This window comes from Chelonia mydas, chromosome 9, assembly GCF_015237465.2.
Source record: "Chelonia mydas isolate rCheMyd1 chromosome 9, rCheMyd1.pri.v2, whole genome shotgun sequence".
NCBI classification, from domain to species: Eukaryota; Metazoa; Chordata; order Testudines; family Cheloniidae; genus Chelonia; species Chelonia mydas.
Genome location: NC_057855.1, coordinates 82,110,708 through 82,124,840, shown reverse-complemented (window position 1 = coordinate 82,124,840; position 14,133 = coordinate 82,110,708). Strand labels below are relative to the sequence as shown.

The following is a 14,133-nucleotide window of genomic DNA, read 5'->3' as shown; positions in this document are numbered from 1 at the left end:
AACCTACCAGGCCAGCATAGGTGCTGGCTGAGATGAATAACATTGGTGTCATTTTTCAGAGTAACAGCCGTGTTAGTCTGTATTCGCAAAAAGGAAAGGAGTACTTGTGGCACCTTAGAGACTAACCAATTTATTTGAGCATAAGCTTTCGTGAGCTACAGCTCACTTCATCGGATGCATCCGATGAAGTGAGCTGTAGCTCACAAAAGCTTATGCTCAAATAAATTGGTTAGTCTCTAAGGTGCCACAAGTACTCCTTTTCTTATTGTTGTCATTGATTCAGGACTCATATAAGGTGATTAACTAGAGAGAATATGTGTAAAAACCCATTAGCCATTCGGTGTTCTCCTTTCCAGGGCTGCCTTACCTAACTGAAATTGCTTGGAGGCATTCCCACATGTCTGCTGTATTTCTGGGCTGTTCCATCCTAAGGGGTACAAAGCACAGCCTGAGCTTATCAACAGCCCTAGAAAGAGAGAGAGAAAGAGAGACAGAAATGTAAAGACGTCCCACAGAAGTTTTAAAAACCAAATAAAACTCCACCACTCTGGGGTTGTTGTGACAGGATCCCTAGAAACACAGACTTTTAGGCTGCAGATTTTATTTCATTCATCATCAAATAGATGTTTCTGAAAACCTCATTGAAGATTAACAGGGGAGTGGGAATTGACACAATTCAATAAAAAGCCTCAGTAGAAACAAATGCGGTTTGAAAGCAAAGCTAGTGTTCTGAGAAATCAAGATCTCTGGCTGCTAAGAGAGAGGACACTGAGACTGTGTCTACACTGCAATTAAACACCCTTGGCTGGCCCCTCGCAGCTGACTCACACTCACAGGGCTTGGGCTGCAGGGCTGTAAAATTGCAGTGTAGACATTTGGGCTCTGGCTGCAGCCCGGCAGAGTCCCAGAGCTGAGGCTCCAGCCTGAGCCCAAACATCTCCACTGCAATTTTACAGCCTCAAGTCCCATCAGCTGGCACAGGCCAGCTGTGGGTGTTTAATTGCAGTGTGGACAAACTCACAGAGCTCAGCCACATTGGCCCATGGTGATGCTGCTATTCCGTCTCCTCTGTACTGCGCCATTAAATGTAGAAGGGCCTACCTTGCTGGATGGGGCCGCTGCCGTGTATTGTTATGTTTCAGACATGCAATGTTAGAGAGGGAACCACTGAGTTCTCGCTCTGGTGGTGACTTTGGGCCATTGAGTTACTCCTGATTTGACTAAAAGCAGAATAGGTCTCTGGACAATTGTTGTTTCTTGCTTCATCTAAAACAAAAGTCAGCTAGACAGAGAAACACATCAAGTGCCATAACAGGCCGTAAGGACCCTATAGGAATGCGTACGGAATTGAAGCAAACTCAGTTAAAAAGTCAAACAAATATTCAACATGCTCGTCATATGCGCCCAGTTCTGGCCAAGAATCAGAAGAAGGGGAGTACGTGCGTGTAGTGCTTACAGTGGTCTGAAAACTTGTGCTGGGAGAGTCTTTCATAATCGGGGAGCAGCAGCTTTGGTAAAACGGGTGCTTAAAGTGCATGCCTCAGTGACCCGGCTTGATTCCTTTATTTATTTGTTTGTTTGCTTGCTTGTTGTGCTGGGTCTGTGACCTTCTCCTCCAACACACACACACACTGTAAGCCCAGCATGTATGTGTAATGAGCCATCAAGAGGATCAGTGGCAGCACTGCAGAAAATTGTGCCTGCCCCCAAAAAAGATTGCAACCATTTGCTCTGCAACGACAAGGTTGGGACTGAACAGAAAACCTGTCCAACTGAGCATCTCTCTGATTTGGGTTTCCAACTCCTGGGCTTTAGGTTGGTTTTGTTTTTGTTTGTTTGGTGACGTAGCAATGCAGCAAAGCTCAGTTCTGGTTCAGTAACTGGTCCTGCCCTGTGTAATCTGTGCTGTCGTTGTCTTCCCTGGATCAACTCAGCAGTCACTGACTGCTGTAAATGGCTTGCCAGGATATGTGCTTCCAGTAGATAATCATAGAATGTAACAATCCAGCAGAGAATGATAAATACACTGTGCTCCTTCAAGTGGATGTTGGGTCTCCTGCTGGGTCCATCATCGTTCTCAGCTGTTTAATGATGCAAAGTTGCTTTGAATTCTCTCTCTCTCTCTCTCTCTCTCTCTTCTGGGACAAATATTTTGAAGAGCTGACTACTGCCTGTAAAGTATGCTAGTGAGTAACATGCAAACACACACACACATCCCCATACCCCTCAGTATCACAGCTACAATTTTCTAACCAAGTTTACAATGGGCTCCATCCTGTCAGGTGCTGAACTCCCTTAAAGCAATGGGATTTAAGGGGCTCAGTACAAGGGAGGTGAATAATTCGGATGTGTGTAGTTTATACAATGAATGTTGCCTCTTCGTCTGTTCTGATTATCCAGAAAAGGAACATGAATTTCTAAAATTTCATGATTATTCAGCCAATGATCTTTGAATTTTTGAAGCAAACAGCTTCTGTGAGCATTTAGTAATTGACCTTTGAAATACAAGTTGTTTTGATTGGACACACAGGTCATCTGGTATGTTTCTGGTCCTTGATTGGATGAATGTTATTCTTAGGGTCCGGTCCTCGTCTGGTGTAAATCAGTGTAGCTCTGCAAAAACCAGTTGCACTATGCCAATGACACCAGCTGAGAAGCTGCTCCTTCCACAGTGCAGATTACAAATCTGAGATTCGTTTGCTGCTACCGTCCTCCAATATTTGCTTAAAAATAGGGCTGTCAAGCGATTAAAAAAAAATTAATCACAATTAATCACACTGTTAAACAATAGAATACCATTTATTTAAATATTTTTGGATGTTTTCTACATTTTCAAATATATTGATTTCAATTACAACACAGAATACAAAGTGTACAGTGCTCACTTTATATTTTATTTTTGATTACAAGTGTTTGCACTGTAAAAAGACAAAAGAAATAGTATTTTTCAATTCACCTAATGCAAGTACTGTTGTGCAATTTCTTTATCATGAAAGTTGAACTTACAAATGTAGAATTATGCACAAAAATACTGCATTCAAAAATAAAACAATGTAAAATTTTAGAGCCTGCAAGTCCACTCAGTCCTACTTCTTGTTCAGCCAATCGCTCAGACAAACACGTTTGGTTACATTTGCAGGCGATATTGCTGCCGGATTCTTGTTTACAATGTCACCTGAAAGTGAGAACAGGCGTTCTCTTGTAGCCGGCGTTGCAAGATATTTACATGCCAGATGCGCTAAAGATTCATATGTCCCTTCATGCTTCAACCACCATTCCAGGGGATATGCATCCATGTTGATGATGGGTTCTGCTCAAAAACCATCCAAAGCAGTGCGGCCCGACATGTTCATTTTCATTATCTGAGTCAGATGCCACCAGCAGAAGGTTGATTTTCTTTTTTGGTAGTTTCCGCATCAGAGTGTTGCTCTTTTAAGACTTCTGAAAGCATGCTCCACACCTCGTCCCTCTCAGATTTTGGACAGCATTTCAGATTCCTGAACCTCGGGTCAAGTGTTGTAGCTATCTTTAGAAATCTCACATTGGTACCTTCTTTGCGTTTTGTCAAATCTGCAGTGAAAGTGTTCTTAAAACGAACAACAACATGTGCTGGGTCATCATCCTAGACTGCCATAAAATGACATATATGGCAGTATGCAGGTAAAACAGAGCAGGGGATGTACAATTCTCCACCAAGGAGTTCAGTCACAAATTTAATTAACGCATTATTTTTTAATGAGCATCATCGGTATGGAAACATGTCCTCTGGAATGGTGGCCAAAGCATGAAGGGGCATACAAATATTTAGCATTTCTGGCACGTAAATACCTTGTAATGCTGGCTACAAAAGTGCCATGCAAATGCCTGTTCTCACTTTCTGGTGACATTGTAAATAAGAAGAGGGCAGCAGTAGCTCCTGTAAATGTAAACAAACTTGTTTGTCTCAGCTATTGGCTGAAAAAGAAGTAGAACTGACTGGACTTGTAGCCCCTGAAGTTTTACATTGTTTTGTTTTTGAGTGCAGTTATGTAACAAAAACATAAATCTACATTTGTAAGTTGCACTTTCAGGACAAAGAGATTGCACTACAGTACTTGTATGAGGTGAATTGAAAAATATTATTTCTTCTGTTTATCATTTTTACAGTGCAAATATTTGTTATCAAAATATACACTTTAATATCAGTTTCAACACAGAAGACAAGATACATATGAAAATGTAAAAAAAATCCAAAATAGTTAATAAATTTCAATTGGTAGTCTCTTGTTTAACGGTGCGATTAAAACTGATTAATCGCGATTAATATTTTTAATCGCAATTAATTCTTTTAGTTAATCGCATGAGTTAACTGCAATTAATCGACTGCCCTACTTAAAAAATATCACTGTCTGATGACATTCCTGCCAGTAAACTCATTCCCCAGAATATTCACAGAACCCAAATACAAAAGGGGAAACTGCCCAGTTGAATTTATTTACAATTTATATTAGTTAGTGAAACATTTTTCCCCCTCATCTGACACTATCAAAGACTAAAAATTAGAGCCTGAGAAAACTCCCCTCAGGTGGAGTGTATCTGGATAAAAAGAACAGGAGTACTTGTGGCACCTTAGAGACTAACAAATTTATTTGAGCATAAGCATCCAATGAAGTGAGCTGTAGCTCACGAAAGCTTATGCTCAAATAAATTTGTTAGTCTCTAAGGTGCCACAAGTACTCCTGTTTTTTTTGCAAATACAGACGAACACGGCTGCTACTCTGAAAAATGTATCTGGATAGAAGTCATACCGGGAGAATAACAACAGTATGAACACAGCTTGACACTAATGCCGTCTGGGCTGAGAAGCCAATGCATACTCTAGTGGCAGTCAGCCATATCCCCCGAGAGCATCTCCAAATAATATAATATACACGTGCAGCCGCACCCCCACGCCCAATCCTTTCAGAGAAGTAAAAGGCACGAAGCCAAAAATGCATTTTGTGGACTCGTAACTGACAACTAATCCCATTATACTCGATGAAAGGGCTAACGGAAGCCCTTAAGGGCGTATTCTTAAAAATGAAGTAGTAAGTAAATTATCCGGCAGTATATTTGCACTTTTCAGCATTTCCTATATTACATCTTATTAGAAGGGGGAACTGATCAGTTTTCCCTGGTGATGTTGCTTTCTGATGTTACTGCTTGAAAACTAGGGTGATACCTGACAGACAAATACACAGGGCAGGGATGACGTCAAACCCACGTATTTAGCACTGGCTGCATGTGCAATAATTAGCCGTGCTATCTGCCCAATACTGACTGTGAAGCTGGATAGTATGGAAAATATTATCTCCTTTGCAGTAAACACTTCCACGAAATAGTGCATCAGCATTTCATTGCTGGCTACAAAAGCCTATGAAGGGTTGCAGAATTTGAGTCAGTAGGAGGGATGCTGGAACCAAGGATAAGGTGTAAGGAGGAGGCAGGCCACCAAGCATATCTTGCACTGGGAATGGGATGAATCTGGACCTCCAGGACGAAGTATGAGGAGGCCTCACATTGGCAAAGGTGCAAGGATCACATGGGCATGATGCTAGGATCATGCATTTAATATGCACGCTCGACCTTAGCTAGATATGATGTTTGCATTAATTGAAACTTGCCGTGCCTTGCACCATCCAGGTGTGATCCTTGCACTTTTGACCGGTGGGGGGAGGAGTCAGTGCAACAGGAGGGATGCCTGGGACTCTGCGGAGGCTGGGCCCTGGCATGCTTCAGAGTATAGCACTGAGCACTTAACTTTGAGAACACCAGCATTGGCCAGGCGCCTAGCCATAGGAATGTTTAAAGGGAGGACATCCAATATATTTACTGCTACTATACAAATATTATACATACAACTTGCCAGGCGGCATTTATGTGGGAAGCAAATACGAATGAAAAATGTATCACATTTCTAACGTATTTTGTGTGTTCCCCCTACAGCATTCATAAGGCTGGAAGCCTAAAAAATACCCGTGTCCAAAGGGTTAAACAGCAAAACTCACCATAATGCTCTGTGGCCTTTTCAGATGGAGAATGTTACACTTCAGTGAATGGAGGGACAAAAGGCCTGTTTCGATCACCAGCAAAAGGGGCACAGAACTCATGTGTGGAAGTGACGTATCTAGTCTCCTGGGGATATTACAGCCAGGCCATCGCTGCAGAAGATTAACCTTGGCAACCCGCTGTTTACTCTGATAGGACAAACTTGCAGGGGGCTTGCTGTCTGTCTCTGTGGCTAGTAAACAAACTGATGTGTAGTGCTGGGCTCAAAGTGAAAGGAAAATGTATCTGAGGTCTAAGTCTTAATGGACCCATTTTCTCCGCACTTTTTGCCATGCTGAGATTGCTCTGACTGGAAACGAATTGCACTTCTCCCCGAGATGTATTTCAGTTAATGCACCTACTGCCGAGAACCTTCTATGCCTTTCATAAAATCCAGAGAGTTTTGCAAGCACATATGAATCAACACTGTGAGAAGCTGGACGGGTTGAGAATCAGTAGACATCAGGAAGCTTTTTAGTCTATGTGTGTGCAGTGCCTGGCACAATGGGGCTCGATCCCTGATTGGGGCCTTTAAGCAGGGTCATTATACAAATATCATCATTTCAATTACAAATCTCCTGAAGCCTTCTAAAAAAACCTGTAAAACTACTAGGTGAAGAAATGTTTTCTTTTAAAATAACATGACTAGCGCCTTTATCTGGAATGTACATTAGCTAGGCAATGCACCTGGTAAAGATAGTACTTAGAGTGGTTTACTTGTGCTGCGGTATGAAATTATTTAAACCTGAGTCTACGCTTGCGTATTGCTCTATGGCACTGACATTAGCTGGGTGGTCATTGGCTATGATGGCTAACTAAGCAATACAAATTCTTCCCAAGGAAGGAAAGAGACAAGCTGATTCATCCAATTACAGTGTTCTATAACCTGCTACCTGCGTGGCAGGATTGTCAGGAGACAGTAGCCACAAGCCATGTTGGTTCATCATTGTTCAGGAACATGCATTGCTCTTGGGCATATTTTTATTTAATGATGATTGATTTTTAATTATTTGTTATTAGGGGAATTAACCCCTCCTTTTATGTACTTGGTGCTTAACAGCCCATGACCTGTACCCAATTAAGATCTACTAAGACAGTGGTTCTCAGACTTTTGTACTGGTGACCCCTTTCACACAGCAAGCCTCTGAGTGCGACCCCCCCCTTTATAAATTAAAACCACATTTTTTTTATATTTAACACCATTACAAATGCTGGAGGCAAAGCAGGGTTTGGGGTGGAGGCTGACAGCTCACGACCCCCCAAGTAATAACCTTGTGACCCCCTGAGGGGTCATGACCCCCAGTTTGAGAACTAAGAAGCATTTGACTGGCGGAAAAATATATATTCAAGCAATAACCGTACGAAGGATCACACGCAGGGCTTAAATTCAGCCAGAGCTGTCCAGAGCTCTGGCAAATATTTTCAAACCTTGACTCCAGCCTCATGCTGTTGCGGTTCTCAACCCAGAGTCTGCGGGCCAGTTTCAGGGGGTCCCTGGGGCCCCGCGACTGAAGCCTGGAGCCCTGAGCCCCAGCATGCCCTGCGGAGAATGGGGGTGGGAAGGCGTGGTGGGCTCCAGGAAATACTCTATGAGAATTTAAGCCCTGATCACACATGATGAATAGGGAAACACTGCGAGGTAGTGACCTTTCAAAATAAACTTTGACCTGCAGTTTTCATACAGCTGTCCTTTATTTTTTGGAAACGTAGGTTGACACCTAAAATACTGAGCAACAATTATTTTTTGAGGTATGCTTCAATGGGATAAGTAGAAATGGAAATTCAGGGAAACCAGTGTTCAGCAACCTTAATAAGACAAGCCCAAACCAGATCCCCACATGTAAAAGTATTCTGAGGCAGTTCATATCCAGACCTGAACTTCATGGTTCTGGCCAATCTTCAATGTAAAAATAAAACAGCCTTCAGTCTCTCATAGGGCTGTGTAGTAATGCGAACTACCTTGGGAGCTAGATAGATGGCAGCAGAACATACTCAAAAGTTGCTAGATTAGTATGACGAATAAATCCTTGTGGTCAGATGTTCCTGTTGCTTGGTCCTGAAGAAAACACATAACAGGCTTGCCAACAGAAATTAAGTAGAACAATGCAACAATGCAACATTTAGTTGGGGATTGGTCCTGCTTTGAGCAGGGGGTTGGACTAGGTGACCTCCTGAGGTCCCTTCCACCCCTGATATTCTATGAACATAATCTGAAAACTAGTTCTTCAGCAGGAATAGTCACCCAGGGAGTGATTTCTGCTAACGTACATGCAACCCAGTGATGTATCTTACATCATTCTTGTTTCTCACAGTGTAGCATAGGCCATGAGACTATATGGAACCAACATCAAAAAGATTGCATTTAAATTGAATAACTAGGCAAACACGACTGTGGTGGGGAATTGCAGACTCTGCCCAGAATGTAGCTTGGCAGCAAAGTCCCCTACTCTACACATGTAGGGCATGCTCCATGAATGGATCTACCCTGGTCTACATGGAAGGTGGAGGTGGTTGAACTGCTCCACAGGGAACTGAGACTAAGGAGTGGTTTGGCATGGAGAAGATCGAGGACCTGCCCAAGGGATGTACAATCAGCCAAACAGGAGATTCATGGAAAGGTCAAAAGCTGAGTCAGCCCTGCTGGGATTCCTAGCCCTGATGGCAGGGACTGTAGGTATTTCAAACCTGATGCTTAGACCTCTTTGCCATCCTCTATCTCTGTTCATCTAAACCTGTGAAACCTGCAGCTGTCTCCACTCTCCCATCATCAAAGAATAATGTGCCTGATTTGCTGGTCTGGCCATGCTGCACTTGATGCAGGGCCAGAGAGGGGCTCCCCTGATCCTGGGGCCAGCCCATCGTCCAATATAAATTACTTACACTCCCCGGAGCTAGTCTAGCAGCCAGGAACCACGAAAGTATACGCTCTGTACCACCTGTGGATTCTCCTTGTACAGGGATGAATCTTCTGGGTTCATGGCTGCTTTGCACTGCTAGAGAGATGCAAAGCAGCCCCAGCAAAGCCAAGAATCTGGACTATTTATTTTCCTTAACTGAAAATTATCACATCCATCACAAGAGGAGGTAACATCCATTGGTGTCAAGATATTGTGGTGCTTCTTCCTTCACTGCTGTAGGATTCAAGCCCTTCACTAACGTTAGTAGGTTCTCCCCCACAATAACTTAAGGAAGTATTATTGTCCTTATTTTATAGATGGGGAACCAGAGTGCAGGGAGATTAAGTGTCTGACCCAAGGCCACACAAAGAGTCTGTAGCAGAGTCAAGAACTGAACCGAGATCTAATGAATACAGTCCTGGGCCTTAACGACAAACCCTTTCTTCCTCCCCTTTATACCACTGTGCAGAACACTGCTACCCCGCTGTTATAATCTGATGTCCCAGGGCAAGTTGCCTGATTCTGCCAAGATCTGTTGAAAGCAATTTGTACTCTGTTGCTGAGGATGACATAGATCACTATGATGAATAAATCCTTCTGGTCAGATGGGATGGGAGGAGATCCTGGAGAGAAATGCATCCATTACAGAGCTCTGGATGGTGGAGGGACTCGGACAGCAGTCAATTAAAGCGTTTGGATTCTGGCACCATCCTTGTAATCCTACGGTTCTTGCCAATAAGGCTAGATGTGCATTTTTAAACAATGCCTCTTTGTTTTGTTCAGATGGAAGCGGTCTCCAACAAACACAACCAGCTGCCTAGACAAGCCCATTGCATGCCAAGCTAGAGCATAAAAGGAGGCAATTACGAACGTTCCAATATTTATCACATTTTAAAAAATAATCCAAATGTAACACTATTTCCCAGAAATAGTTCTTCATCCTTCATGGTGCTGATTTCTGGGGCTTGTGCAGCTGAAAGCCTCATGGCAATGAGTTATCTATATTATGCACAGCACCCACATATGAGGACATCTTAATACAGAGGGACAGCCTTAGAGAAAATAGTAGTGAGCTGATTTTCGGAGGTGCTGAGCAGCCCTAGTTCCCACTGACTTCAGTTCCCTACAGTGTGGCAGCCAGATTCTGGTATCGGTGGCGTTCTTTGGAATTTATACTGACATAACGGAGATCAGAACCAGGAGGGGGATGATAGCCTAGTGTAAACATAGATTTCACATTTGAATATAGCACCCACAAATGAGATTTATTTTCAACTCCTCGAGGGCTCCTTTGTTTAAACTTCTCCCTTAGTGCCAGCTCAGCTGTGTGTTTGGAACTCCTGTTTGCATTGCCTAGATGGCTGCTTCCAATCCATCACACCATGGTTTTATATGTCTAGCCCTCTATGCTCATAGCCCTCCTTTGTGAGAGGGAAGCAGTTGCACATTGGTTTGCTGTGGTGCTTTGCTATGTGTTCCGTGGTTTTCCAGCTATTGTGTAAATAAACTAGCAGTATCACACTGGGGAGGGAAAACAAAGACGTTCCAGTTTATTACGAAAATGCAGACAACACACTAAGGCCTTGGCTACAGTGGAGATTTTGACTACTGGTGCAGTGGTGCAAACCCCTAGTGTAGACATGCAAAGCCACAGGCCATAAGCCATGTTTTGTGCTGATACTTGAAACTGTGATAAGTTGCCCCAGTGCAAAACTATATTTCAAGGATGGGTTAGTGGCACTGGGGCAAATCACTGCTGGTAATTGTATACTGAGGGACCTCCCGCCTTGAGCAATGCTGCTGCAGCTGATGGAAGCTTTGCCTTTTATTTTCCATCCGTCATCTATGGTAATTTACTAACAGGCACAAGGAGGGTATGGAACCCTCCGGGAAGGAGAGAGAAGAGAAGGTTGAGGCATGGCAGGCAGTCTCAGAGAGGGAATGAAGGCAGAGGGGGTAGGAGGCCTGGAGCTGAGAATGGAAGGCAGACAGGAAGGGGACAAGTAGTTGATCAGTTTGGACTGAACAAAGAATGGGGAAGAGAGGACAGAGATAGAGGTAGGATTCTTTTGGTATCCCACAGTTCTGGAGACAATGAGCCTGATTCACCAAGGTGTCACTCCCGCTTCACACCAGACTGATTTCAAAGGAGTGATGCGGGTGTCAAACTGGGGTTACACTGGTCCATATGTATGGAGGAAGGACATTATGGATAGGAATGGGTTCTGGCTAGGGCACAGGACAAGGACTCAGGTGACCTGAGTTCTGTTGCCAGCCCTGACACTGGCCTGTTTTCTGCCCCTGGGCAAGTCCCTGCCCCATTCTGTGCCTCAGTTTCCCTCTTCTTGTCTTCTCTCTTCCGATTGTAAGCGCTGCAGGGCAGGTTTGTCTCTAGCTGTGTGTGTGTATAGTGCCCAGGACAAGGGGGCCCCAGTCTTGACACAGTCCTGAAATACAGATAATGATAACAGAATTGTGGAGACAGACGAGGGCAGGACCGATAAAATGCCAAGGGGGGTTATGCTAGGTAGAAAGCTGCATTGGGGGAACATCTCCACAGCTATATTGTGACTGCAAGAAGAGGTGTATTTATATGTGGAGATAACTAACCTCAGAGAACTGCCACAACGTAACATCCTTGTGGAGTCAAGGCATAGGTGGCTCTCACCTGGATGTAGCTAGTCAAAATCGACACTATATGCCCTGCCTGGGGTGGACCTCGATTAGCTGAGGTGAAAACTACAGTGTCCCGTGTCCACCAGAGGGAGCTATCTCCCTGCTTCCAGAGGCCACTAGCATCCCACAGGTAAAATTATCCTTTTTTTCCCAAAAAAACACCTACAAATATTATCCTCTCTGTCTCGCAAACTATGGTGGGTCCCTGCCAACTTCCCTCCCTCACCCAACAAGACAGCACCTCTTGTTTGCAGTGAAAACATAGCCACGGGATTGTCTACACAGCAAGCCTCTTCTACAGTGAAAAGGAGTACTTGCGGCACCTTAGAGACTGACTAATTTATTTGAGCATACGCTTTCGTGAGCTACAGCTCACTGCATCGGATGCATACTGTGGAAAGTGTAGAAGATCTTTTTATACACACAAAGCATGAAAAAATACCTCCCCCCACCCCACTCTCCTGCTGGTAATAGCTTATCTAAAGTGATCACTCTCCTTACAATATTACCAGCAGGAGAGTGGGGTGGGGGGAGGTATTTTTTCATGCTTTGAGTGTATAAAAAGATCTTCTACACTTTCCACAGTATGCATCCGATGAAGTGAGCTGTAGCTCACGAAAGCTTATGCTCCAATAAATTGGTTAGTTTCTAAGGTGCCACAAGTCCTCCTTTTCTTTTTGCGAATACAGACTAACACGGCTGTTACTCTGAAACCTGTCATTCTACAGTGAGAGGGGCCTGGCCTTTCTGAACTCTCTCAGGGCTTGTCTACACGGCAAGTTGCCGAATGGCATGTCCCGGGGTGAATCTACAACTCCTGAGCCTGCAGCGCAGTAATGGCCCGCGCAGACACTGCTATCACACAGTGAAAGTACCGAAGCGCGGCTCGGCGTACTACCGCCGGAAGTATTCCAAGCCGCACTCTGGGACTTTCACTGCGCTGTAGCAGAGTCCACACAAGACACTACCACACAGCAAGCCGAGGCACTGTGGAGTCACATCCTGGCTTGCCGTGCAGCAACTTGTTGTGCAGACAAGCATTAGGAGGGTTCAGAAAGGCCGGGTCCTCCTTATTCTGGAATAGGCATGACTGAAGTAACCAGAGGTGTTAAAGACGAGAGTGGAAATAAAGTGCTGAAGTTACTGTCATCAGGGGACGTGTACTAAACAGAAAGAACCAGCAGCTGAAGTAGGCAGAACGTTTTCCCACGGAGATTCCTGGCTTTTGGGGAATGTTACAGCTCTGGGCCTGGTAACAAACCAGAAGAACATTTAATGTAGTGAGAGTGTCTCTCGTAACAGACGTGGCATTTATGTAGAGCCAACAGGAAATTAAAGACTATACATAAAAACAGAAAGGTCAAGTATTGGAATAAAAAATCATATTCATGCTACCAAGATTTACTTCAGATGTTTAGTACAGATGTTTCCAGCTCAGTGATCGTTGGTGTCCTGAGCAGTGCTCTGAAGATCACTGTACAGTATTAGCAAATGCTAATCAGCAACCTGAAGCCATTCACGTATGTAGCATAATGCAAACGATTTCCATTACCTCCTACAAACTGGGCTGCCCCCATGAAGCGTCCCATCATCCGAGAGATGAGCTCTTCCACGCAGCAACCCAGGATGGCTGCTAACGCCACCAGGAGCAGCAAGGCACAGCCAATTCCGGTCACCACGGTGCAGATCTGCCAGGATAAGCTGGGGATAGCCCCAAAACTGGCATACCTCCCACATTCTTCCACCATCACCAGGTGCCTCTCCTCCGTCCGAGCTGGGTACGTGCACCGTCGGAAGGTGCCAAATGAAACTGGCTTCCCCAGCTGGGAACCAAAGAGCCAACAGGGCACAAAATAACTGGCCGAGCTGGCAACTGCTGTGAGAAAGGATAGGAAAGCCCAGAGGGCCCCAACCAGCGTCAAACTGCTGCCCATCTTCTTAGATCTCCGGTTAGAAGTGAAATTAAAGGTAGCTGCCTCAGGGCATTCAAAGTGTCTCCTTGTCAGGGGTCTTCACAAACCTCAGAGAGGGACAAAAGAGGGCCAATAGAAGGGACTCAGCCCAGACTGAAAACAGGAACCGTGCTCGGGTCTGCCTCTCTACTTTCAGAAGCCACCAGCTTCCTCCAGGCAAAATTATCCTTTTTTTTTTTCTTCAAAAAAAGTCCTACAAATATTCTTATCCTCTATATATTGCAAATAACTATGGATCCCTGCCAACTTCCTCCTGCACCCAACAAACCAGCAGTATCCCTCTTATTTCACTCCATTGTGTTCTTAGTCCTTTTCCTGAGTGCTGGGCCCGGCCAGGCCTGCTGACTGATACATTTGGGCCCAGAGACAGTCTCTTGTTGGAAACATTTGTTTATTATTTGCTCAGGGTGCTGAAAGTTCTGATTCTGCTGTGTCGTTGTCAGTTGACCTCACAGCCGACTCTGACAGTGCTAGCAGGTCTTTCTGATGCCATTGCTATGTTCAGCTGCAATCTCTGAAAT

The 14,133-nt window shown here is 44.4% G+C and overlaps 1 protein-coding gene across 1 annotated transcript in view; it reads right to left on the bottom strand.

Annotated features, from left to right (window-relative positions):
* Nucleotides 1–14,133, bottom strand: part of LHFPL1 (LHFPL tetraspan subfamily member 1) — an 84,024-nt gene that overhangs the window by 21,928 nt on the left and 47,963 nt on the right. The window contains exons 3-4 of the mRNA XM_007060157.4: nt 13,192–14,126; nt 368–466 (exon numbers count right to left, since the gene is read on the bottom strand). Coding sequence (XP_007060219.2) covers nt 368–466; nt 13,192–13,573 — 481 coding nt within the window. The 5' untranslated portion in view covers nt 13,574–14,126. The remainder of the gene's footprint in view (nt 1–367; nt 467–13,191; nt 14,127–14,133) is intronic.